The sequence below is a fragment of the Bacillus rossius genome, assembly GCF_032445375.1.
Source record: "Bacillus rossius redtenbacheri isolate Brsri chromosome 9 unlocalized genomic scaffold, Brsri_v3 Brsri_v3_scf9_2, whole genome shotgun sequence".
Classification (NCBI taxonomy): domain Eukaryota; kingdom Metazoa; phylum Arthropoda; class Insecta; order Phasmatodea; family Bacillidae; genus Bacillus; species Bacillus rossius.
This window is the reverse complement of record NW_026962013.1, coordinates 181,526-208,006: the sequence shown is the minus strand read 5'-3', so window position 1 is coordinate 208,006 and position 26,481 is coordinate 181,526. Positions and strand designations below refer to the sequence as shown.

General features: G+C 40.9%; 2 protein-coding genes across 3 annotated transcripts; one reads left to right on the top strand and one right to left on the bottom strand.

The window, feature by feature from the left end:
* The first annotated feature begins 2,462 nt into the window (after positions 1–2,462).
* Positions 2,463–13,498, top strand: LOC134542830 (DNA helicase MCM8). 2 transcript variants are annotated; one of them, XM_063387393.1, is made up of 2 exons: positions 2,463–2,567; positions 7,797–13,498. In XM_063387393.1, exon 2 carries the CDS (start codon positions 7,808–7,810, stop codon positions 10,220–10,222), a length of 2,415 nt encoding a protein of 804 aa, XP_063243463.1. In that variant the 5' UTR covers positions 2,463–2,567; positions 7,797–7,807; the 3' UTR covers positions 10,223–13,498. The 2 variants fall into 2 exon arrangements, with proteins under 2 accessions (XP_063243463.1, XP_063243461.1); XM_063387391.1 differs by having other exon boundaries at positions 2,502–2,687.
* Positions 13,499–13,829: 331 nt separating this feature from the next.
* Positions 13,830–19,090, bottom strand: LOC134542831 (U-scoloptoxin(05)-Sm1a). The gene is made up of 3 exons (XM_063387394.1): positions 18,887–19,090; positions 14,598–14,753; positions 13,830–14,235 (listed from the first exon to the last, which is right to left on the bottom strand). Exons 1-3 carry the CDS (start codon positions 18,942–18,944, stop codon positions 14,033–14,035), a joined length of 417 nt encoding a protein of 138 aa, XP_063243464.1. The 5' UTR covers positions 18,945–19,090; the 3' UTR covers positions 13,830–14,032.
* Positions 19,091–26,481: the final 7,391 nt, after the last annotated feature.

The following is a 26,481-nucleotide window of genomic DNA, read 5'->3' as shown; positions in this document are numbered from 1 at the left end:
AGTGTGTCAAACTACCGTACTCTACCTTCTTGTTTAATTGATTAGTAATTCACCTTCCACGCACCATACCACAGTAAACTTTACCATTCAATTTAACCTGTGACCCTAGTTCCGCTCATGCCTGGAACATGTCCAGTGGTCTGCGTGTAGACAGGATTCGGTGCGCCGGAACGAGCCTTCAGCTCCTGTGCGATACAGACTAGGCATCAGGACAGCACCATGTAAAGGGTTCTTTTAACCTGTAATAAAACTAACAACATACCAAAACCAATTTTTCTCAGCTATGTAAGGCATTCTGAATAGCCTACAGATTGAGGGACTCCTGCTGATAAGGATTCGTTGTCTCTAGCCACGTGGTCAAAACCCACTCCTGGGAAGTCTCATGCACCGGTGCATGGTAAAATAATTATGCTAGTTGGCATTCTGGGCAACAATCAGTATTAGATTAACCAGGGAGACAGCTAGACCCATGTAAACTTCAGTCATGGACCTATTGAATTACACCAGGGCTGACGACTCACAGCAACAACTAAGGTGTTAGACACCTTAGAGCTACCCACCCCCTCCCCCTTCGGCGGAACTTCTCTAACACCTATAACGAGCCAGCGTTCACCTTTCCAGTGGCGTCTCGTCAGGGCAAGCAAGGCAAGCAGTGCTTGCCCAGGCAGTTTCCAGACATTGTATTTTTTAAATAAATGTTTTATTCAGAATAGTATTTTACTTTGGCTCGTGCAGTTAGGTGTATGTATTTTTTACACTATCTTCTTGGGACCCAATACTGTGCACTTTGCACTATAAGAAAAGAACTCGTTGACACACAAAACATGCTGTTTTAGAATCGCTGGTAGGTCCGCTTTCAGCAGGAAGGCTGCCGCAGTAATTTCTTTTCTGAAGGGAGGTGGCATGGTACAAAAGTTCGAGGAGAGGATTGTCTGTAAAAATACGTGATAGAAGCTACGAAGGTAACACTTTCTTGCTGAACTGAAGCGAACATGGCCGAAGCAGACAGTGGAATTCTTCCGCCGACTGCTTCGGCTATGTCCGCTACAGTTCGGCAGGGCAGGTGGCGAGGTGGCGTTTCACGAATGGAATTATTGACGTGCCAGTTTCTTGGTACACGTACCAGTTAACAGAGTTTCTGATCACGTATGAAGATAAATTATTTTGTGTTGGTACAAAAGATACCAAGATTTAATTTTTACTATTCTAGTACATTTTTATGAGCTTCTTCTCTTTATTTTAAGTACTTACTTTGCCATGGGTTGTCTGTTTATATATTTTGTACCAGATATCGATGATACTACACTCCCACTTAGTAGGTATATAAATAATGTAGAACCTAGAGTAGGTATTTTATTATCAGAATAATGTAAGTTAAACATTATTATTTTTCAAAAATAATTTATAATTAAAAAAAAAAGTCAATTGTTCTACCTGTGGAATAGTCAATGTTCAGTTAAGAAAACTACTTAAATAGTACCCTTTTGTACCTTGAAATCCATATTTTCCCGGGGAAGGGCCCCCGGACGCCCCCCCCCCCCCCCAGGAACATGTTTTGGGGTGAACGATGTTGTTGCTTCCCCTAATGTAAACCTCACGCCTCGCCACTGCACCTTTCCCACTCCGGGATTCGAGACACTAGCTGCTGCCCAATGTGTCTTCATAATCGACGATCGTACACAATCGATGCCTACACAGTCCGACGTCGATATAAAAGCAATTTCATCATCCACTTGCATAATTTCAACCGCCCCAGCTGCAGATGTACTGGCACCGTCGTTGATCCGCTCGGCCACATTCATTCTTTTATGTTCCCGGCACTGCTTTACTCGATTATATGGTGTTTTATTGTATCATTCGATTGCATTTAGGAAGCCCTTTCCAACTGTATACAATCTCTGTATTTGGATTTAGCTTTTTGATGCGTATAGGCCGACATGATTATATATATATATTTTTTATTTTAACACCATATATTTTCACTGTAACTATTTTACACTAATGTTTTATATATAACATATACACATTATTTATATAAATACATTATATATATACACACGATACATTTTGACGAGAGCTGACGATTGAAACCTAAACGAACGTCGTAGCTTCTCCGAGTCAAAAGTTATACACTAAACTGGAATCTCGAAACGCAGCAAAATGACCTCAAAATGGCGGCACTTCACCCTCCACCACGCACTATGCTTCACTGTCCTAACTTATAATAACGAATTATTTATCCTGTAGCTATCAAGAGTGTAATTAAATTTTGGATGGAGATGATAGATATGTAGCTACAACACTAAACTGTATCCTTTGATTATGTTATAATTTTTTTTAATTGCCTCCCACTAGGGAAGCAATTTTAAAGACGTTTTCACGTCAAAAAAAAAAAAAAACCACTCAATACGTTCTGTTCGTGTTTATGAGAGTTATAAACTTTTTTTGATCTGGGTTCATTTATTCCTTACGCTTTGAACTCCTGAGGAGCAAAAGAGACTGCGAGTAAAACAAACGTATTGTCCTGATACAACAGTTATATTTATTTAGCGGGAAACTCGAAAGTGGTAAGTGTGGTAAAAACCAATTAAATGCTAAAATATAAATCTGAACTAAATAAAAAAAAATCGGAAGTTAACGGTAAAACTGAAGAGAAAAAAAGAAGCAAGTATTAAGAAACTGTGACAGTAAGTGCAGTTATTTTGTGTTAAATATTTGATTACAAATTAGTTTATTTACTGATTTAGCATGTACTAAAAGTATGATTTAAAGTATAAGAATAGTAAATTCACTACTGGATTTATTTGTGACTACATTTTATGGTGTAGGTACAGGTTATGTGACGTATTTTACAAAGTTTACTCCACATTGATAATTATATTTGTGTGTGTATTCCGAAGAGTGTATTTATGGGTGGTACTAATGCTTGTAATTTAATATTTATTGGGACATTTTTTTTTTTTAGTTTTAAAACTCAAATCTGTGCATTTTTTTCTGGTATGCAAGTGGAACAAGTGCTAAGGGCACACCAGTCCACCTGCAACGTTTTATCACCTTTTTTTTTCTAATAAAAACAAGAGTATGAATGATGCACCTTTAATAGTGAAAGTGTGAAGCATGTGCCATGCTTGATCTCTAAGATATTGATAACATTGAGTGAGTAGTAAATAAGGTATTTTGGATGCAGGTCTTTTTGAAATATGTAAAACAGCATTGTTTTGTGGTTTAGTTTAGCTTTTCCAATTTTAATGTTAAAAGATAGTCTATAAATAACTAAAACCCATGTAATTGCTAAGGTTTATGCTGAAACTAACTGCACATTTTAAGTATTTGTAATTTCATTAATATGTATTTTACCTAAAATATGTTACAGGTTTTCTTTGGATGAAACTATAGAGAATGGATACGAGTGGTTTGGAAGGGAATCTGGAAATCAAAATCGCTAGGAGATTGTGTTTCTGTTCATTTTGAACCTGATGTGATGGACTTTTTTTTTATTGATTCATTCATTAGCGATTGGGCTTTGGCCCGATAGCAGGAGTCTTCCCCCCCCCCCCCCCCCCCCCCCACCAACTCACCCAATTTCTGAAGCCTCTTCCTCAAGTCCTTTCCTCTTCTCACATCCAGTATCTTTCCCTCAATCCCATTCCACTCCCTCCGATACCTCCCTAGAAATACTTGCCTTCCTCTTTCCGTTCTTCTCCACTCTCTCTGAATCTTTTAACCCACAATCACTCGTCTATACACCATTTGTTCAAGTATGAAGCATGTCAAATTAAAGGAGACTGCAGTTCCTATGTTTTTTTCTGCATTTACAGGGCACTTGCAGCCCATAAGTTTATTTGCAGGAAAATATTAGTTAAGCCCAGTGTGACCTATGCTCAAACTGGCGAGCATATTGCTCAGAAAGTCACTAGGGAAAGATGATACCACAAGTTATACCTGTAAGTATTTGAGAAAATATTTACAGCTTTCTTTTTCATTATCATTTTGTTAAAAACTCAGGCAATTAATTGCAGTGCATCAAATCCTGTTGCAAATTTCCTCTTTGGTAAATATGGGGGAGATAGGTGCCACGGAAATAAAAACAAATAAAAAGTACAATTTTTTTTTTGCTTTTTAACATTATTTCTTATCATAAAAATGGCATTGTGATTATTTCCTGCAGTTTGCATATTATTTACGTTTTAACTAATCAATAGTTTAGGTCAGCTTCATTAAAAATAATTTAAAATCATGTGGGTGTTTGGTTTTCAAAACTTTATCTTTTTTACATATATATCTCCAGTTTCCCATACAATACCCAAATTGGTTTAAAGTTGTAGTTATTATAAAGTTAGGTGCTGCGAATAGCGTTCACATTTGAATTATAACAGTAAGGACAGCTACTGTTTGAAAGAATACCTACTGAAAATGAAATCAGTTGACATTTAAGTACAATATTATTGAGTGACATACTGGGTTTAAAATGTTAACTATGTATGTGAAACCCCAATAATAAATAGCTAATCCACCTGAGGAATGCTTTCAACATTCATGAACTTCTTTCACATACAAGACATAGGTGTAGTTTTAGCACACAGAACACAGCATAGTGCTGAGACAGAGCGGGGTGTCAAACCGTAACCTAACAAATGTTTCTTTGGAGGCACATTAACCAATATGGTACTCTTTCAGCAACTTCTTTACATATTTCATCCCAGCTCAGCTTGCTGAATGATGCAATAGTAGAATTATTGTCATTTTGAAACTTCATTATGCTGACACTGAGTTAACAACAATAATTCAAGGAAAGCTCACATTTTAAGTTTTCATGTTTCAGTTTATTGCATAAATTGCATTATTAAAGTGCAAAAAAAACACTAATTCAAAAACACTTCATGTTGTAAAAAGGTAAACACCATCACCTTACATTGTGCCCCAAAATACGTGTCAGGAAAATGATATAAATAAACCACAATCACATTTAAAGCATCTTTATTGAAGTTTGATTTAATTTTTACCAAATATTACTGCATATACACATAAAAGTATTCCAATTAAAATTAATTCAAAACCATGTTGCATATCAAGCAAGAACATATATATTGGGGGGGGGGGGGGGGGGGGGGGCATGCCCCTCTCCCCAGAAATGAAATATAATTAAGTAATAAGTGCACCCTCCCCTCTAATTAACACTGTTCGATTTATGTGGTTTTGAAGCAACGACACCAGTCAATTACGGCATCATTTGAAGTAGCGTGGTCAGATTTGAAGTATTGCTTTTTTCTTTTGCACGAATTTTTATTTCCGTGCACGCACAATGGCGTTGTGTAGCATTAAATAAAAAGCAACAAATTAATAATATGACAAATCAACAAACAATACTTTGCACTTTTTTTAATTGCTATTCATTTCCTTCATTGTGTATTTATTTCCGATGACCCCCGAGTGTTCAGCCAACATTTATATTACGCCATTCTGCATGTCAGCAGTAGCTCTGAAGAAAAAAGGCAGAAGCTTTCAGGGCTAGTTTACCTTGCGCGTACTAGGATGCGCTAGTGGCATCGTGGTAGATAATATTTAGTAAACAGTCACATTACACATTAAGTTAGTAAAAAAGTAGGGGAGCAAAGAAAGTAAAATTAAAGTGAATACAATAAATGTTAAATACATGCATGTTATAAAACAACGAGCTATCATATTAATAAAGCATTAGTTCTGTTCAGTTATAAAAATTAACCGAAAACTTAAAGAAATAATAGTAATAATGATATTGTTTAATCACAAAAAAAAACACAACAAAATAAAAAAAAGCACAAATAATGGTAAGTTTGGTCATATCCCCCCCCCCCCTCCATCCCTAAAAAAATACAACCTATATTTAACACTAATATCAAAACACACAGCACCACCTCAGTGTGGTCGTATCACGGCTTGGCGAATACTTCACCTCCTAGCCTGCGGGAGCGTTGGTACTCCCTACTCCCTGGAAACAACATGGTGGAACAAGGAACAGGATAGGTGTGTAGGTGTGGCCCCCAAGCTCATGTTCTGAAGGCAGGGTGTGGATTTCAAATCAGAAAAAAAAATTGCAATTAGAAATAAACTAGCATTTGCAGATTTATGTTTTTACAATGTTCTTTAAATTCATAGCTACATTGTGCAATATGAATATTAAATAAGTTACTTATTTAATCCACTTCATTATTTATTTTTATTTTTTATTTTTTAACAAAGCAGTCTAGGGTCTCCGACACATTTCATGAAACCAGTTAAGTCTGGGCCATTACTTCTTTGAATTTATCTTATAACAATTACAATTACTTTTCGTAAAAAAGTAACAAGCTTCCTGTAAAATTACTGCACTTCGAAAATAATAAATTACAGTTAGTTATGATTTATTCAATTTTGCCCATATTATGAGGAATCAATAAATGTTTTTTTTATTAGCAGTATTACATCATTATTAGAAAAGCTAGCTACTTTTTGTGACATAGCAAAAGCTGTATCTCAAAATTTTTATCACACAGCTACAATTCTGTTGGAAAGACAAACTGCCAGAACTAAACAATTATTTGCAAACAGCATTAATGTTAAAATTAATACATATTATAACACGTTACTGTAACTAAAATACTTATCGGAAAATATGCAACGGATTACCTGTAAAATTACTATTTTTCACGTGTAACAAATTACATGGAAGATTATTGCAGAATGTAATTATTACAAATAACACACAATTTGTAACACACTACTGTCGAGATTTAGAACCAGTGATAGCGTAACTAAGCCTTAAAGATAAGTCACAGGCCATTCCTAACAGCCTATCCAGGTGGATCACAGGAAATCTATAGTGATGTAGGTATTCTAGAGTTAATAATATAGTAATATTTCCTGCAAAAATGGATCATTTGAGGGGGGGGGGGGGGGGAGATAAAAGACCTAGACTGTTCAGACTAAACGTTTGTGTAATTCAATGGTAAGTAGTATTGGCTTTTAAAAATACAGTTCGGCTAAAGAGATAGCGGTACTAATTTATTTATTTGTATCCTTGTATTTTTTTGTTACATGAACATAGGATATCATTGTATAAATTTGTAAAGATATACTGGATGCAAAAAGCCTTTTGTAATGGGGTTTTGTGTATCCTGGAGGCAATAAAACTCTTTTGCTGAACACAAAAACTGAAATATAAAATATCAATGTTGGTCAGCTGATAAAGCTTAAAAACTATATATGAAAATGATAAGTGATCAGTTTTTCAGCAATAAATAATTTACAGTGTAGCCTGTGGTCATAGAGGAGGGGGGGGGGGGGGGGTCAGATTTTGAGGATATGTCATCCCCCCTTCCCACCCAAACAAAATTCAGCTGAAGTAAGTAGTTTGCTTTTGAGGATATAAAGAGAGTAAGTTTAAAAGCTGGTTGCTGAGAAGGAGGAAGTGGAATGAGGTGGATGATTGAAACGAAAGGGAAGGGGGGAGGGAGAGACTACTAAGAGAATTCAAGCATGATAGCAAAATAAAAATTATGTTCCATTCAATAATAACTTTACCAAAACTAAAGCAGTTTATGAATTAGCATAACATACAGTAAATCCCTGTTTATAAGTTTCACGAAGTGCTTAGAAATGTATACTTAAGAAAGGAAAATTTTAGTCTGGGGTTAAACTGTGCGATTTTTTTAAAATTATCATGCAGGAAATATTTATTTGAGGAATCATATTTCTTACATCTTACATCATATTTCTTTACTTTTGAAGTACAGGGACAGTGTTGAACAAGGCAGCTGTCAGCAAGAACTTGGTTTCAGGGGCAGGGACCATGAACAGGGGCAAATTCCCACGCAGAGGTGAGCAGGGGAGAGGCTTCTACCCCCGCAAGCGCGGCTGGCAGGGCAGGGGTCGTGGCAGCGGCAATGTTGGCAGTACCGCTCCAGCCACCCAGCTGCACATTCTGGACATGCTCAGAGTGGAGCCTGGCCCCTACCGTGGCTGGAAGATGTACTTCCCACAAGAAGCTTACCGGGATGGCTCCAGCATAGTTCACAAAGTTCATGCAGTCGAAAAATTCATAGCGGCCAACAGGAAGTCGTACTCTCACACAGACATAGAAGTACGCAAAGCGTTCACCATCAACATCAAAACGGTCACAAATGACATTGACTTCTCAGAGTCGTGGCCAAACTTCATGGAAGATCTGACGGACAACCCAGAGAGCTCGCTTGGCTGTGTGGGGCTGGCGATGCACCAGTACGTTCTCGTGGCCTTGGAGGAAGACGTGAGAGCCCAGCTTCAGGGGACGGATGATGAGGTCATCAACATCCCCCCGGTCAATCTGCCCATGGTGAGGGCACGCCCCATGAACTTCGAGCCGGTTACCCAGCTCAAGAATCTCAAGGCGAGCTACTACGGAAAGCTTGTGTCCGTGCGAGGGACGATCATACGCGTGGGTAACGTAAAGCTTCTGTGCACATGGATGGCATTCCACTGCACATCCTGCCTTGCTCTGCAGTGCGTGCGACAGCCAGAGGGCATCTACACCCAGCCCACCGTCTGCATCGGGGAAAACTGCAAGAGCAGAACGTTCGTGGCGCTCCACTCCTCCGAGTACACCCAGACCGTCAACTGGCAGTCAGTTCGCCTCCAAGAGCTGGTCGCAGACGACAACCGCGAGGGCGGCCGCATCCCTCGCACCATCGAGTGCGAGCTCCTAGAGGACCTCCTGGACTCGTGCGTGCCAGGGGACATCGTCATGATCACGGGCATCGTGAAGGTCCGCAACAACGAAGACACCTTCAATAAGAAAGCTCCCAGCATGTTCCTGATGTACATTGAAGCAGTCTCCGTGGTGAACAGCAAGAACCACTCGGTGGCAGGGTACTCGTCTGGAGCAGGCATAGAGTTCAACATCAGAGACTACTATGCCATCCAGCAGATCCATGCAGAGACCCGGCTCTTCTGGCTGCTCGTCAACTCCCTCTGCCCCACCATATACGGTCACGAGATGGTGAAGGCCGGGCTGCTGCTGGCACTGTTCGGAGGCTCTGCAAGGGAGGACGGCGGCCGTGCGGACATTCACGTGCTGGTGGTGGGGGATCCCGGTCTAGGCAAGTCGCAGATGCTGCAGGCCTGTGCCGGTGTGGCCCCGCGCGGGGTGTACGTGTGTGGCAACACGAGCACCGCTTCGGGGCTGACGGTGACCCTGAGCAGAGAAGGGGGAGGGAACTACGCCCTGGAGGCAGGAGCATTGGTTCTCGCCGACCAGGGCTGCTGTTGCATCGACGAGTTCGACAAGATGAGCAGCCAGCACTCGGCACTGCTCGAGGCCATGGAACAACAGAGCATCAGCATTGCCAAGGCAGGAGTGGTGTGCTCCCTGCCGGCACGCACGTCCGTGCTGGCCGCAGCCAACCCCACGGGCGGCCACTACCAGCGCGGCAAGACGGTGTCGGAGAACCTGCGGCTGGGGTCCGCACTGCTCTCGCGCTTCGACCTGGTGTTCATCCTGTTGGACCGGCCCGACGAGAGGCTCGACGGCCTCCTGTCGGAGCACGTGATGGCGCTGCATGCCGGTCTCGCGAGGAAGGCCACGGGGAGCAGTAACGGCTCGGAGCTCGGCTCGCCCGAGGCGAGGGACGGTCTGCTGAGGGAACGGCTCAGGCTGCACCCCGAGGATGAGCTAGACCCCGTGCCCCACCGGCTGCTGCGGAAGTACGTGGGCTACGCCCGCAGGTACGTACGCCCCTACCTCTCCCCGAAGGCCGCGGACATCCTGCAGCGCTTCTACCTGGAGCTGCGTCGGCAGCGCCAGGGCGGGGACGGCACGCCCGTGACCACGCGTCAGCTGGAGAGCCTGGTGCGTCTGGCCGAGGCGCGTGCCAAGCTGGAGCTACGCGAGGAGGTCACGGAGAGGGACGCGCTGGACGTGGTGGAGGTGATGCGGCACAGCCTGGTCGACACGCTTAGCGACGAGTTCGGCCGCCTCGACTTCCGGCGGTCTCAGCACGGCTCTGGAAGCAGCTCGCACGGCCAGGCCAAGCGCTTCGTGACGTTCCTACATCGGCGCGCCGACACGCTCAGTCGTTCTGTCTTCTCCGTGGAAGAGCTGAAGGAAGTGGCACAGGTCGCCAACATCCAGGTGCCTGACTTCTTTGGCTTCTTGTCAGCACTCAACTTGCAGGGCTTCCTGCTGAAGAAAGGCCCCAAGCTGTACCAGCTGCTGAGTGTCGACTACTAGCACCTCTCACGAAGCAAGCCGCTCGTCATGACTGAAGGCACTGCTGATACAAGTTCGGAGACAACATTTACAATTGTGAATCCGTTCCAGTTTAGTGTCCCAAGAAAAGTTTTATGAAGTACCTATTTAGTAATTAAGAATTAAACTTTATAACAAATGTATTTTCTTAAAAAAATTAGTTTATAATTTTTGTTTTTGATCCTCAAATTGTGGATTATTTCGTGAATTTCCATTCCTTGCACTGTTAGGTTTTTTTTAAATGTTTGTGAGTATGGTAATGCAAAAACAAGAATTAATATGTATAGCTTATGTAATTATAATATTTCATGGTTGCTACAGAAATAGAATCTTAGAATTCCCTGACTTTTCCCTGTTTTCCAGAAATTTATGAGAAAAATTCCCTGACTTTCTAATGAAGTACATACCATAAATATTAACGTGCATATGATTAAATGTAATATAAAAATTACAACATGAGGTAAAATAAGGTTTTTTTATTGTGTTATTTTGATGGCAGAATTGCGAAGGATTGTTTTTTTTTTTTTTCTTCGACATGTCTGGTGAGAGCTCTTCGGTACATATTGCTGTGAATACTTTTGTAGCAAAAAGTGCAGTACGCAGAATTTATGTTTTTTGCAGAGGGTTTGATATGCTGAAACTGTGACTCCTTGAGCCAATTCTCCTTAAAAGTAGTTTTCTTTGACATCTCTAAGCTAAAAAAAAGTACATATTAATATGTTCAGGTTAGGTTAAAAAATTATTGTTTATGAATTCTTAAAAAAATATTATTACACAAATACAAAAACTATTACAAATTCACACATAGCAATATAACGGGCCTACTTAGAGAATTACAATAGCAGCATTACAACATGCAATAGGGCGTACTCTTACATTCTTACAATGTTAACTAACGATCCTGGGGAAAAACATTTTCAGTTATGCATATTTTTTTATACACAATGTAAGTGTCACACAACAGAACTCGCGGATTATAACGGTTGAAAAAAAAAGTAATTAAAAAAAATAGTTAGAAAAAATGCAAAAACATAACAGCACACAAAAGCCACGTGTTTTCGTATCAGCTTGGTAGTTTTCAAAATGAGAATTGGTATTGCTTATTTATCAAAATGCACTTTATTTTCTTATGATCGCATCAAAAACTAACTTCACCTGAAACAACGACTTTAAATTCACGTAATAAGCTTTGTACTCATCTTATTCCACGTGAAAATAGCCTTCAAAAGATAAACGACACCATGCCCGTTCTGTAGTTCACTGCATGGAACGGAACAAAACACAAAGTCTCAAGGGCAAATTAAAAAGGATCAAAGCACGAACAAATGAAGGCCGGGTTCGCTAGTGAACAAACGAGTGCCTGGATTGGCCAGAAGTTATGGTGGGTGGTTGTAACAGCCTATTGCAACGGACAATCGTAGACCAAGTAAAAAAACAGTTGCAGTTGCCGTGTGCCTTAAGCAGCAGCCTTTTAGCGGAGTCGTTCGGTAGCGGTACGAGTGCATCAAAACAAAGCTTTGTTTGAATTATAAGCAACTTTAAAATTTCCAGAATTCGTAGAAATTTCCCGGAATTCCCTGACCATTCTGATTTCCCTGACATTTCCCGGTTTTCTAGTCCTGTAGCAACCATGATTATAGTTGGTTTTTACCGTAAGACTAATGCAGTGCAACCCCAGTTTAACATTTATTGATAATGAAACATTCAAAAGCTTTGGTTCTAATCATAATTATGACAATTCCCAAACCATTTGTTTCTGGATTTATGATTGCTGTGGCATCTATGTAATACATTGACTCAACATTAGTTCATGTGCAGAACTAATTTCTATAACATTTAAAGCTGAATATACAAAGTGAGATTTCTGCCAATAAGGCATTAGAGAGACTATTTTTACTCCAATGTTTTTTAATCAAGCATTTAAGTTTTGTAGCTACGTTCCTCAGATTGCTGTTTTCTGTCTGAATGTGGTGGTGTGATTGTGCCTGAGTCTGCATCTATACATCAAATTTTTCTGGCAATTTGCAAACTGTATAAATTATAAAGTTAAAGCTTCCACTCACTATGCATTGTTTTGACCCTTAAATAAAAATGGTTTGACATTTTGTAGGATGTTTTAGTATTTTATAAATGTCAATGGAGTGTTTGAATTTGTTTCCGTAAGGATATCAGTTTTGTACAGAGCTTGTTTAATATAACATATATATCTATGTTCTATTTTAGATAAGTATTAATGTAATGGTCTAAGTTGTTAGTTCAGACTGTTCCTGTTAATTTTCTACTAACCAGCTTAATAATAAGAACCACTTTGATAACACAACATTTTATATTCAAGTCCTGTACAACAAGAAAATTCTATTTTTAAAAAACTTAAAGAATTCTTCCTATTAAATATTGAAGGCCACCTATTAAGAATAGAATGGAACCCACAGATTGTAAGTCCTATTCACACAAGTGTTCACCCAGATTATTTTTTCCATGACAAAAATACAACAAATTTAATTTCTATAGCAATTTATAATGTTTTTTCTCTCTATAAAATTATTTAAGACTTTATTTTACACATCTGTTAAAGCCAGATCATTATTATAGCCTTAAAAATTTTTGATTTTTGTGCATGTTCCTAAAAATGTGTTTAAATACCACTATTGCATGATACATAATCAGTTCCCTAAATAAAGTTAAAATTTCACAGCACATTGCTCTGAAGTATTTTTAGCTTTCCCTGAGCTTATGTATGTAACATGCATAACATACTGCAATATCCCTGAGGTTACGGTAGATTTATGTCAATATACAGAATTCCCACATACAGGAAAAATCTGGAAAATCAGGGAAATTTGTTAATAGTGTGGGACCTGAATAGTGTCATATATGTTATTCGCAATTTACTATGTAAAATGCCAATATGTTAATTATGGTAACACATAGGATTTAGCCTATAGTACAGCTGTTACCTATATGGAGCCATAAATATTTATATTATTAAAAATTGTTTATGTTTGGTTGGTTAATTTCTTGGAAATATTTACATCGCAGAACTTACGTTGGCTAAATTAAAGTTCTGTGTAGTAAAATGTGTGGATACAAAATCTACTTTATTTTATTTGATGGACTGCCCTAGACAGCAACCCTTAATCATACTGCAGAATTGTAACATAATAAACACAAATTCATCTTAAAACATTAAAATAAAAACCTTGCATTAACTACATGTAAGACTAAGAGACTACAGGTAGTGTTATGTTACAGTTACGTGAATACCTAGCTAGAACTTGCTTCATGTGAAGTATTAAAGTAGGCAGTCATGTGCTTGCCTGTTTGCAAGGAACATGACTAGCAGTTGTACTAGTTATATTTAAAAAAAAAAGACAGTCTTGTAGTTTTGACATTTAAAAATACAAAGCCAAACTATAGAATAACACATTAAAAAATACTTTAAAAACTTATTAGCTGATTGACATGGTGCAACAGCACGTTTGGATGTCAACTTTGATGTGTACAGGTCTGTGGAAACTGGAAACCCAAGCACGACAGTGATAGCACTTGCTGTAGCTAATTTAGCTCTTCATTCAATTTTCCTGTTAAATAGTTTGTCATTTTATTTTATTGACCATACTAAAAATGAGGTTGTTGTTGTTGTATTACAAACACATTTAAATTTTACATTTCATCAAACAATCTGGTCACGTTCAGCACAGGATTCACGCATGTTACAATCAATATAAAAATATAAACTTGGCGAGAGTCTGCCGTGATGTTTGCTGTGAAGGGGGGAGGGGGGCCAGTGGTTCACAGCAGCACGGTCAGCGCGGCCAGCACGGCAGCCAGCAGCAGCGCGCCGCTGACGGCCCGCACGCCCGCGGGGTTGCAGCCGTCCGAGGAGCAGGTGAAGACGCAGGAGCGGTACTCGAGCTGGTCGCCCGGCTGGTTGTGGTAGTTGCAGTAGTTGCCCAGGTCCCGCGAGGAGCAGTAGCGCTTGGTGCCCAGCCCACCTGCGCACACGCCCGCTCCGGTCACGCTTGCCTCTCGACTGGAACACTTCTGGAGACACACACTGAATTGTTCATGTTAGTCACTAAATCTGAAAAAAATACACTTTACAGCCTGCAATTTTAAGGTTACCGCCAATAGCAGCCAAGACGAAGGGAGTTATCCGGGTTCTGATTATAAACATGAGTAACACAGTATTTTGTAACCAGCGTTCTTCGTAAATTTAAGGTGAAAATTTTTATCCATCCTGAACACCCTGTCGACAGACAAATGTAATGAAAATAATCCACAACTGAGTGCAGTGAGTTTGACAACAGCCCGCAGCAACCCTCCACCAAAAAGCAAGCGAGCAGGGGGCGCCAACCTTCGAAACGGCCGGTATGCTTGACGCAATAGCGGGCGCCGTACACGGCGCTGCATGGCTCTGCCTGGATGCTGATGTCGCTTGTGAGGAACTCGTTGCACTGGAACGGGTTGTCCTGGTCCGTGCTCGAGCACTGGTAGCAGTCGATGGCGCCGACTACAGGACAGGCAACACTACAATCGTCAACACTTGCTATGTCCCCAGAGCTCATAAACCCAGTGACAGCACTGAAACATACAAGTATGACATTCTGTTGTTTCGGCATTGCACTTCACAACACTTCATACAATAACTTAAATAGACTGTTCTATTGAATTATTTTTTTTATTTCCTCTTCCCACTTTTTGATAGTTACAATGTAGCAATTAATGTTTGTCTTAATTTTTTCTCAACCCATCGTAAAATAGGTATTTTGCACATCTTTTTTCCTGATTGGTTGCTGTCATAAATTAGAAACATGTGGCAGAATTTTCTAAGTTATAACATTTCTAAGTTATGTTTGTAAGTTGTGTGTTTTAGCGACGTGTTTCTAAATTACGACAGTTCTAAGTTGTGATGGTTCTACATTATGATAGAGTTTCCATTTTCACTAAATTGCTGCTACCAAATGCCATATACCGAGAGCTAAGATGTTTACACATAAAAAAACTAAAGATTCTAAAGACTGATGTGTGAATACAAATAAAGTATAGCCAGGGACGAAAATCTGTAGGATTCCCCAGGGAAGGGAGGGGGTGGCTTTATCATTCCCATTTCATTGTTATGATTTGGCAAGGGTAAGAGTTTAAGTTCATTCTAAATCCCCAACCTAGATCCCCACGGAACAAATTGCCTTAGCGCTACTTTCGATTGAAAGTTGGCATCTAGTTAGGTCAGAGCCTCTGAAAATTAGGTAATGTTATAGGCTGTCTTTAAAAGAAAGTTCTTACTGTTAATATGTTTTAATCTGAATAAATTTGCACTCAAAATCCTTTATATTCAGAAAGATGGTGAACAGTGAAGCGACCATGGAAGAGCAGCTACAAGGAAGTGGCGCGACCATGTTCTCGGTGACGCTTGGCTGTGTGGAGGACTGACAAGGCCGCGACACTGGAAGCACCTCTGTCCCTCCCTAACCGGGCCCCTCGTACAAATACACTTAGTTTTAGTTTGGTATGGGGGAAATAAATCATCATATTTATTTGTTTCAGCACGAAAAATAATTTATGCCATACCACCATCCAAGTAAATAAAGACATTTAACACTCATCATTTTGCTACTATCATTTAACTTTTTTTTCTTCGTATATCTTGACAGCAGCAAAATTACAAGGTAACATATTCTTAATTTAATAGTTTTTTGGATTCATTATTCTGCAAATGTTTCGACGTAAGAACCCTGCTGTCTTCGTCGTATCGTCCAGAGCTGTTTGCCTCTTGTCAGCAATGTTGTATTTGTCTCGTTAATTTTAATATAAGTTAAGGTGGTTTCCAATGTTTATTTTGTTGCTTTCAAACTTAGCTAATTTTGACTTATTTATATGTGTTTCACCACATGTTTACTTGGAATTTACATAATGTTTGTTGTGTTCACGAAATAAAAAATTTGGGAATATGAGGACACTGCTCGCTTAGCACTCGGCCTCTCGACTAGAGCGGACAGAATACTGCTTACAAAATGTTCTTAGAAAGTAGGTATGTGATAACTGTACACTAGCTGACCGCAAGGCCTCGCGAGATAGTGTTTGCCATGCTGCTGGCTGTGTCATCATGCCTCTTGGCGGGCGTAAACATGTCTCACGTTACTACCATGCCCAACAATAATTAACTATAACAAAGGAAGAACATCATTTATTTCCAAAAAAAACTGTATTTACACATAAAGCTTATTAGCGATGTTTAGAAACACAATAACAGAAGAAAGCGAACAAATTTTCCACTTCGAAAATGTGAGGAAGCTAGCTGCTTCTGCTCTTACCCCCCACCCCCCGATTACACATGGTAGCTCGTAGTTCATCCGTGGCAGAATTATCAAAATTATCATATGCTGCAATTATTAATATTTAATCAAAAGATAGACAGATAAATAAAATATTGCAAATCTGTTGCCTGAAATTCCTGGGAAGACCTATACAAAAGAACTCCAAGGAAGTTAGTTTTCTGAAGTTTGAAAATGTTGGTCGTCGACATCGCTGTGCAGTGAAACCCAGAGGAGAATTGGGGTGGGGGGGGGGGGGGGGGGGGGGAAATTGTGGTAATGGGTGGAGACGGGACAAATACCCCCCCCCCCCCCCCCCTCCTTCCGCACAAAGTCAATGGCACCCACTCTAGCCAGACCCGACGTGTTCACATCGCCAGACTGACAGTACTCTCTCTTCATGTCTTCCTCAAGGAGAACTACCCACAGCGAGCTTGGAGCGGCGAGTGTCCCTAGTTAGTGCAGTGATTGGGTTAAGTGTCTGACAAGCACGTGTCACACATTTCACGCACTGTCAAAGTCGGTTACGAATGCGGCAGCTCCGGTGCTAAATGTTTTCTATCAGCTCAATGTCATGAGGGGCGTGTCGAATTGCCTACGGTCCAATTGCACACAACTAAGAAACCAATATTTTGAAGTTGCTTCTACTGGTTCAATTTAAACCAGAGCGCCTGTGATCTGGCCCCAAAGGCTATCTGGGGTTTCTGAGGTCCCAGAGATGTTATCTAGACTGGATAAGCGCCTTGTAATACTCTGATAACGGGGATTCCTCTGAGGTCCAGTTTTTATCACCTTCTGTTAAATCTGTGAGATTACCAAACTTCCAGTTAAGCTAACCTCCATTAAAGAACGAGTGGTGTTTTAGGACTCATATTTAGTTACAGGTTGGCTAACCGAGTCCTGACAAAACGTGTTGTGTAATGTTGGATTTGTTGGTACTAAAATTAACTAGAATTTGGTTATATTTGTTTTTTTAAGTGTTGCAAGACATCTCTTCCCAGTTGTCTGATAGATGTTGATTTGAATTTTGAGTGTGATGTTGGGAATCGTAGTCGTAATCGTAATTATGACAACTACATAAAAAAAAAAGTCAACTTTACCTGGTTACAGAATTACATAAAATGAAACAAAAATTACTTTGACATAAGAAGATTACAATTTAAGACGCACAACCATGTCTTTCAATGATAATATTGTATTTGAAAGCACAATCTCTGTTAGGTTATGATAGTTTAAGTATGTTAGGTTAATTTAAGAAAAGCAAATGGAAATAAGCCTCTACATAAAAATTATAGAGTTAGAGAAAGTGGTTTCTGAGACAGAAAAACTAATATTTTCTGTCTTAATGTTCTTTTTTAAAATCCAATCATTTAGGTCCTGCCACAGGAAACTACATGTGGATTTTCATTTCACTGGTGTGGGTTTTACTGATGTGCCAATTTCATTTCAATTATATTATCCACATCTGTTACCTGCATGGCTTTCAGGAAGATAGTATAGGTTTGTAAGTTAGGGAGGGAGAAAAGAATAACCTTTATTTTCACATTTAATTGTAATCTGGCCCGATTGACGCACATTTGGGGTCATTTGAAATGAATTTCAACCCCGGGATGTCTACTTTATGTGGCTTTTTTTTACAAGAATCAGCATGCAAAGAAAATGTATTGTAACATAAAAAAAAAAACCGGCACATCTTCTACTGAGCAATATGAGTAGTTAAATTCTAATATATCTGTATGAGGTATATTGGGGCATTTTAGTGACTTTTTACGCTGAGAATTTGGCAACACTGAGGCTCACCCTAATTGTACGAGTGACCTCAGAAGGAAATGAGACTATATTATCATCTGTTTCAGCCCTGCACTTCAGTAAATATATTTCTCCTCGGTTCATGTCAAAAATTTTAATCCCGTCAATTTTTCTATTTTAAAAAAGAACAAACGGCAGTGTTGCAGTAGCGGATCCAGAGGGGGGGGGGGGGGGGGGGGGCTAAGGGGCTCAAGCCCCCTCCAAAAGCATCTGGGTCCTCTATTGTTTTAGTGTTTGCCTTGATAAAGCCTAGCCTCAGCTGGGTCAAGCCCCTCCCAAACCAAAATCCTGGATCCGCCACTGCAGTGTTGTCATAAAAGTACCTCAAAAAACGTGACACCAATTACGGAATATTAACGAAATCATTTGTGTTACTTTGTCTGTTACTAGCTTGCCGACTGTTAAAACTAATTTGAAACTTAAAAACGATGCCGTTATTTAATAGCATTTCGAGGGCGCAACGTTGGCACGTAGGTGTGGTACGCAGGTATGTAAACAAAGGTATGGACGGGAGCGGACACACCTGGATCAAACATCACCACCGCGCAGCACGCGACCAGCAATGCGGGTCGGCTCTTCATGTCTCTCGCTACACACGGGCCTGTTCACACACGAAGAGACAACACACGCTACAAACAACGCGGCTCCATTACGTGCACACGGCACAGCGAAGCCACACGACCTGAGCGACCTCCCTCGCGAGCTATGGCTGACTGCGGCACTGACGACCAGGGTGTCCACAAGGAAAAAATGTTTCCTACCAACTTAGGCGAGAAAAAAGTACTAAATTATAATTTGTTATGGTTTTTAACAATCTAAGAAGTTATTATGACATTGCAATGCTCGAACTTAAATATCACACCACACACACATACATTCCATAGTTTTTTTTAAAAATAACTACTCTTAATAATAAAACAATTTGGAGTTACAATAATATTATTATATTAAATAAAAATGTACTAGATCTGTACTAAACCACTAAAAAAGTTATAAAAGTACTAGATCTAGTACGAAAGTACTAATTGTGGACACTGTACTGACCAGCGGCCGATCCACAACACGCAGTCGGCCAATGGGCGGCGTCGCGTCGGCAGGTGCTCGACCAACCACGAGCCTCCTGCCCATGCCACGTGATCTCACGCGCCAGTTTCGCTTTTCTCGGCGAGGCTGTACACTCAACTTACATCCAAATGTAAATACTAAAGGGCCCTACAGAGGATCGGACGGTGTCGACCCGACAGTCGACGTGACCAGATCAGGTATTGCATCCAGATGATCTAACGTGCGCCTGATGTGGTCAGTTGACTGGTCTCTGAATGAGAACACACGTACCATGGCACCTGTTTTATCGAAGCACCAAAAGGTTGGGATTGTGCTTGCAGTCTTGCAGTGACATTGACTATTCCGAGGAAGAAAAGGAAAACGTGGGCAAAGAAATGGTTAGTGAATCGAAACAAATTTAGTCATATTTTGTTACTAAATGAACTTGATTCTGATGATTACCGGAATTTTCTGCGAATGGACTACGAAAGTTTCAGTACATTGTTGGAGTTAGTGAGTCCATTTATAACATTTAGAACTTTCAAAATAGTCATTTTGTTATCTAGATCATGATATATGACTCATTTGTTTACAAAATATTTACGTTCAGCAAAGGGACATTTTTGACGAATAAGTAATATTTGCATAACATCTGAACTTCAAAATAAAATTTCAAATGTAACTTATATTTAAGCTTATTTTTAAATTTAATGTACATAAAACAAAAATGTATATTTTTAATGTGTAAATATCTTAGCTATCGGTACACGGTATTTGGTTGGAGTAATTTCATGAAAATTTCACGAAAGTCGGAACAGAAATATGACACAAAGATGGCGGACCCATGTGTAGCAACGTAAACCCGTATATAGTCACTTTCGTAAACATTAGGGTCCATACCAAACGTATTAGTGTTCCAAATCAAACTTTATGATAGTGAAACTACTTTGGAATATATTTGGTGAATTAAAAATATCATAAAAAATATATAATATCATAGTAAAAAGTAGTCTCAAGTTATAAATACTTAAGAAAACTGGCAGTACACAGTTGATAATGCATAGTTTCCTTCCCAAATTCAGATATTCTCGATAGACTCGATGGTCTCGATAGCTCAGTGGTAGAAAACGCGGTTGAAAAGCCCAACGGGGAATTTTGTACGTGTTTCAAATCGTTACTGGAAAAATACTTTTTTTTTTTACTTTTCTAAATAAAAAATTACTGAACAATACAAATTATTCTTTAAGCAAATATATTATTACATAGCTCAGTCGATTGGCTTGATTATTTCATACTAGGAAGGCCTAAGTATATACTTTTTTTATTAAATTGATTACGTTTAATGGTAAATTACGTCCATAAATTCGAATAGGTATAAAAATAGAACTTGATAATAGTACAACTATTATTATATTTATGTCACGTCATAACTAAAAGCGATGGGATAGTTATTCAATGAACCTAATAAATTTAAAACATTTCTGATATGATTCCTGGTTAAGATAGTGTAAAACTTTGAATTTTAGGGTTTTTTATAACGAGAATGTTAAGTATGCATATTTTATCTTACAGTAAAATATCTGTTGTTTTCCTACCAAGGCTGACAGTTTGTCCACACCGAAGCAGCTACAACTACTTCTAGCCAACACATACAAGGCCCATTTCAAGACAGGCGCTGTTCAAGAGAGTACAAAACGAAACGAATGGTTTCGATAAGTGATACTCTTGTTTCTGGCCACACAGGCTGACACTTTGTACTGTTCTTGGATTATCTGACACCACTTCAGGTTGTAATTGGAGAATGACCTTCCTAGGATGTTCTTGTCAGTAGTAGTGGAGTAGGCTACTTTCAAACACCTTTCATATTCCTGTGTGCTTCTCGCGAGAAGACTGCTCGCCTTTGGGCAGGGCCGTCTAGAGAGTAGTAAGAGGAGGGAGGGAGGCAATGGAGATTTTGTTATTTTTTGTAGATTTCTAAGAAAAACTACCTATTGCTACAAAAATTCGTCAATTCTATTTTTTTAAAATAAATCAGCCAAAAAAAATAAAAAAAAAAAATTATCTATTTCGATGTTGCGATATGGCGGTGGTGAAGTTAAAAGAAAGTGACTTCAACTACGTCTCCTGATAATTCCTAACTCCATGTTCAAAGGCGAGTACAGAAATACACTCATGCGTTGCTTATGAAAACCGCAGAGAATGCGGTGGGAACAAGAAACACGCTGCGGTGTGTCGTGTCTCTGTTCCCACAGCAGACCGCAGGATCTCCAAACAGACTGCGGCGGTAGGCCAGCCGACACTAGAGGTCATGTCGCCCTAGGAGGCATCGCATTTGCGCTAAAACGGGCGAAAACAATAATTAGTGAAAGTGCCAAATGGGATAATATCTTCGTGAAAATAGGCTGTAAAAAACACGTCACATTTCGATTCGTTTACATGAGGAGACATGATACAGTCCATTCACAAAGTTAGTCTGATAAATTGAGGGGGGAAAAAAGCGTTCTCACAGCGCACGTATACGTTTTAAGTATAATTTCAGGGAAATTACACCCATGGTGTAATTCTGAATAGTCAGTAGCACAATGCACTTCTCAATGGAAGAAAATGTTCTTAAAATAGAAGTTACAAAAATATGCAAACAACATTTACACAAAGAGCTGAAAACCTTGTGAAATGCTCGAAAGTTTCACAATCTTACAAAAAACTTAACCAGTTTTCTTGTTTTTAATAAAATACAGAATATTAAAAAAAAAAATTGAGCGAGTCTTGCAGACTCGCCAAGGACCTCGGTAACGAGCAAATGCATGTGTTGTCACGTTGCAAATAAACTTATAATAAGAAACATTGACATGAAATTTAACGTAGAATTCTTTAGAATAATGCCGAGTGTGAAAAATATAAGAATATCATTCCTTTTAAGAAAATTTTTAAATATTTCTCTCTTTTTTAAAACCAAATTGTAATTCTGTTTAACAATATTATACTAACTACTGATTCCTCAGAGAGAGCCGAAAAAAGGAGTACCAAACGCGTCGAATGTAAATGCCTCAACACTGAACCTGTGACATATCCCCCAAGACCAGAATTATCATCGCCTGCGTTTTTGAGGTTATACTTTTTTTTTAGGTGCGTTTAGGGTGAAATTTTAGTATGCACCAGAAAAGAAAATTATCAAGCGCGCATTACACAATTGAAATGTAACAGGTTGAAAGTCCAATGTGCATGCATGCAGAAACTGCTAAAGTCACAAGCCGAAGTCATAAAGATGGCGGACCCACGTGTGGCAACATGCATCTGTGTATATTAACTTTCGCGAACATCAGGGAATGTATTAAGTGTATTGGTGTGCCAAAGTAAACTTTATGGTAGTAAAAATCCTAGAATACAATTTGTAAACTGAATAGTCATAAGTTAGAATTGTAACTTAAAAATACATATACTTTATTGGCCAGAAACAAACATGGCATCAAAGATATTTAACATTTTGTCGGTTCTCTAAAACATTACGAATGCGGTACTATATTTTAAATATTTTTTTCAAACTAAAATTGCAGTCCAATAGATAGGTAAATTAAAACAAAATTAACCTAAAACATTTTAAAACACCAAGTATAATTGTTTTTTTTTCTTCTAAATGACATAGATAAATCTGTAAATACTTCTTACAAACCAACTTTAAACTTATTGAGCTGACTCTACATTTAAGATTAACCATTACAGATTTCATCCCGGAAGTCTTTTGTTTTTCATGGCGTAGAATATCTATGTAGGCTAAATGTTACTTGTGCCTCTACAGTATGACGAACGCTGCGCTATCTTTAAATTTCAATGTTAACTAACGATTGTCAAAATGTAATGTGTGTTTTTTAAGTTGTAATTATTTAATTCTATGAGTATAAATTAAACATAATGTATTAAAGGATAATTGTTCTATAAGTTTTATTTTGGTACACCAACAGCACATTCCCCGATGTTCGCGAAAGTTAATTTATTCGGATGAATCACGCGGGTCCACGATAGTTTCGAGATTTCTGAGACTTCCACAGATGCAGCATCGTGTTTACATACTTCCGTTCCAAAAGACTTCCATTCCATTCTCGAAATTACTTCTACCAAATGCTGTATTCAGATAGCTAAAATGTTTACACATCAAAAAGTAAAAGCCTATCTAAGGACGGATTTGATGAGAATATAATGTACCATTCAAAGAGAATTTTGATTATTTACTGAGAATTAAATTTATTATTTAATTAGAATTACGTAAACAGCAAACACAAGTGATACACAGCCTAGACTGAAAGTTATCGTACCTTGAATGATTCTAATAATTATCAAGGCAACACATGGCGACATGACTATGTGCCAGAGTACAGCGTGAACCTGACATTGACCAGGATATCTGGGTGTTCGCGAGAGGAAGACGCCGTATGTTTCCCCCGTACACCTCATCAAGTCATCGCTCCGCCTATGCCACCGCCCTCAAACACCACCCCATCCCCCTTTCCCACAATAAATAATTATTATAAGTACCTAGTATTTTTCTTGCTAGCCATCATACATAGGATTTTTTTTTGCTTTAATAAATAATAATAGGCCGATCAATGAAATAAACTGAGCTGAATATTATAACAGATACCTGGAATCTGACAATGTGCACTTTCCTTTCAGCATTTATCCCTTGTTGTTACCTACTTCATGCAACGTCGGTTATTGGTCAATATGCAAACTAATATTAATAATTACTTCTGTTGATTTAGTTCTACTACGAAAATATATACACATTCTTACACTGGCCGCCGGCTGCCACGGAGTTCGGGAGGCCATGGACACTTCGCCCCCCCCCCCCCCCTCACCCAACTGAGGGAGGGGTGTGTCGCTGGCCAATAGCGGCCTTTCAGTCACAGCCTTCCCCGCCTGGACGCCGAGAGGTCTGGAGAATTCTGGGGTCGTCGCCTCGGGGAATGAGCGAGGCGTGTGCCATCGGGTCAGGGACACTTGGGATGTCAAACGCGGCTTCTGGGCGCTTCCACGCCCGGCCTCCGCAGGTATAAAAGGGCCCCGCCTCTGAGCACGAGAGGAGGGTAGTGAAGTGGAGAGAGCCTCCACCTACCGACCTCTGCAGGTATAAAAGGGCCCCGCCTCTGAGCACGAGAGGAGGGTAGTGAAGTGGAGAGAGCCTCCACCTACCGACCTCTGCAGGTATAAAAGGGCCCCGCCTCTGAGCACGAGAGGAGGGTAGTGAAGTGGAGAGAGCCTCCACCTACCGACCTCTGCAGGTATAAAAGGGCCCCGCCTCTGAGCACGAGAGGAGGGTAGTGAAGTGGAGAGAGCCTCCACCTACCGACCTCCGCAGGTATAAAAGGGCCCCGCCTCTGAGCACGAGAGGAGGGTAGTGAAGTGGAGAGAGCCTCCACCTACCGACCTCTGCAGGTATAAAAGGGCCCCGCCTCTGAGCACGAGAGGAGGGTAGTGAAGTGGAGAGAGCCTCCACCTACCGACCTCCGCAGGTATAAAAGGGCCCCGCCTCTGAGCACGAGAGGAGGGTAGTGAAGTGGAGAGAGCCTCCACCTACCGACCTCTGCAGGTATAAAAGGGCCCCGCCTCTGAGCACGAGAGGAGGGTAGTGAAGTGGAGAGAGCCTCCACCTACCGACCTCTGCAGGTATAAAAGGGCCCCGCCTCTGAGCACGAGAGGAGGGTAGTGAAGTGGAGAGAGCCTCCACCTACCGACCTCTGCAGGTATAAAAGGGCCCCGCCTCTGAGCACGAGAGGAGGGTAGTGAAGTGGAGAGAGCCTCCACCTACCGACCTCTGCAGGTATAAAAGGGCCCCGCCTCTGAGCACGAGAGGAGGGTAGTGAAGTGGAGAGAGCCTCCACCTACCGACCTCCGCAGGTATAAAAGGGCCCCGCCTCTGAGCACGAGAGGAGGGTAGTGAAGTGGAGAGAGCCTCCACCTACCGGCCTCTGCAGGTATAAAAGAGCCCCGCCTCTGAGCACGAGAGGAGGGTAGTGAAGTGGAGAGAGCCTCCACCTACCGACCTCTGCAGGTATAAAAGGGCCCCGCCTCTGAGCACGAGAGGAGGGTAGTGAAGTGGAGAGAGCCTCCACCTACCGACCTCTGCAGGTATAAAAGGGCCCCGCCTCTGAGCACGAGAGGAGGGTAGTGAAGTGGAGAGAGCCTCCACCTACCGACCTCTGCAGGTATAAAAGGGCCCCGCCTCTGAGCACGAGAGGAGGGTAGTGAAGTGGAGAGAGCCTCCACCTACCGACCTCTGCAGGTATAAAAGGGCCCCGCCTCTGAGCACGAGAGGAGGGTAGTGAAGTGGAGAGAGCCTCCACCTACCGGCCTCTGCAGGTATAAAAGAGCCCCGCCACTGAGCACGAGAGGAGGGTAGTGAAGTGGAGAGAGCCTCCACCTACCGACCTCTGCAGGTATAAAAGGGCCCCGCCTCTGAGCACGAGAGGAGGGTAGTGAAGTGGAGAGAGCCTCCACCTACCGACCTCTGCAGGTATAAAAGGGCCCCGCCTCTGAGCACGAGAGGAGGGTAGTGAAGTGGAGAGAGCCTCCACCTACCGACCTCCGCAGGTATAAAAGGGCCCCGCCTCTGAGCACGAGAGGAGGGTAGTGAAGTGGAGAGAGCCTCCACCTACCGACCTCTGCAGGTATAAAAGGGCCCCGCCTCTGAGCACGAGAGGAGGGTAGTGAAGTGGAGAGAGCCTCCACCTACCGACCTCTGCAGGTATAAAAGGGCCCCGCCTCTGAGCACGAGAGGAGGGTAGTGAAGTGGAGAGAGCCTCCACCTACCGACCTCCGCAGGTATAAAAGGGCCCCGCCTCTGAGCACGAGAGGAGGGTAGTGAAGTGGAGAGAGCCTCCACCTACCGACCTCTGCAGGTATAAAAGGGCCCCGCCTCTGAGCACGAGAGGAGGGTAGTGAAGTGGAGAGAGCCTCCACCTACCGACCTCCGCAGGTATAAAAGGGCCCCGCCTCTGAGCACGAGAGGAGGGTAGTGAAGTGGAGAGAGCCTCCACCTACCGACCTCCGCAGGTATAAAAGGGCCCCGCCTCTGAGCAC

Excerpts from the sequence above, each read along its gene's own strand:
- LOC134542830 (XM_063387393.1), top strand. The coding sequence starts at position 7,808 with ATGAACAGGGGCAAATTCCCACGCAGAGGTGAGCAGGGGAGAGGCTTC.
- LOC134542831 (XM_063387394.1), bottom strand. The coding sequence starts at position 18,944 with ATGAAGAGCCGACCCGCATTGCTGGTCGCGTGCTGCGCGGTGGTGATG. Across the intron at positions 14,754-18,886 it reads GGTGGTGATGTTTGATCCAG|TCGGCGCCATCGACTGCTAC; the intron begins GTGTGTCCGCTC and ends CCTGTCCTGTAG. Across the intron at positions 14,236-14,597 it reads GCATACCGGCCGTTTCGAAG|GTGGGCTGGGCACCAAGCGC; the intron begins GTTGGCGCCCCC and ends GCGTGTGCGCAG.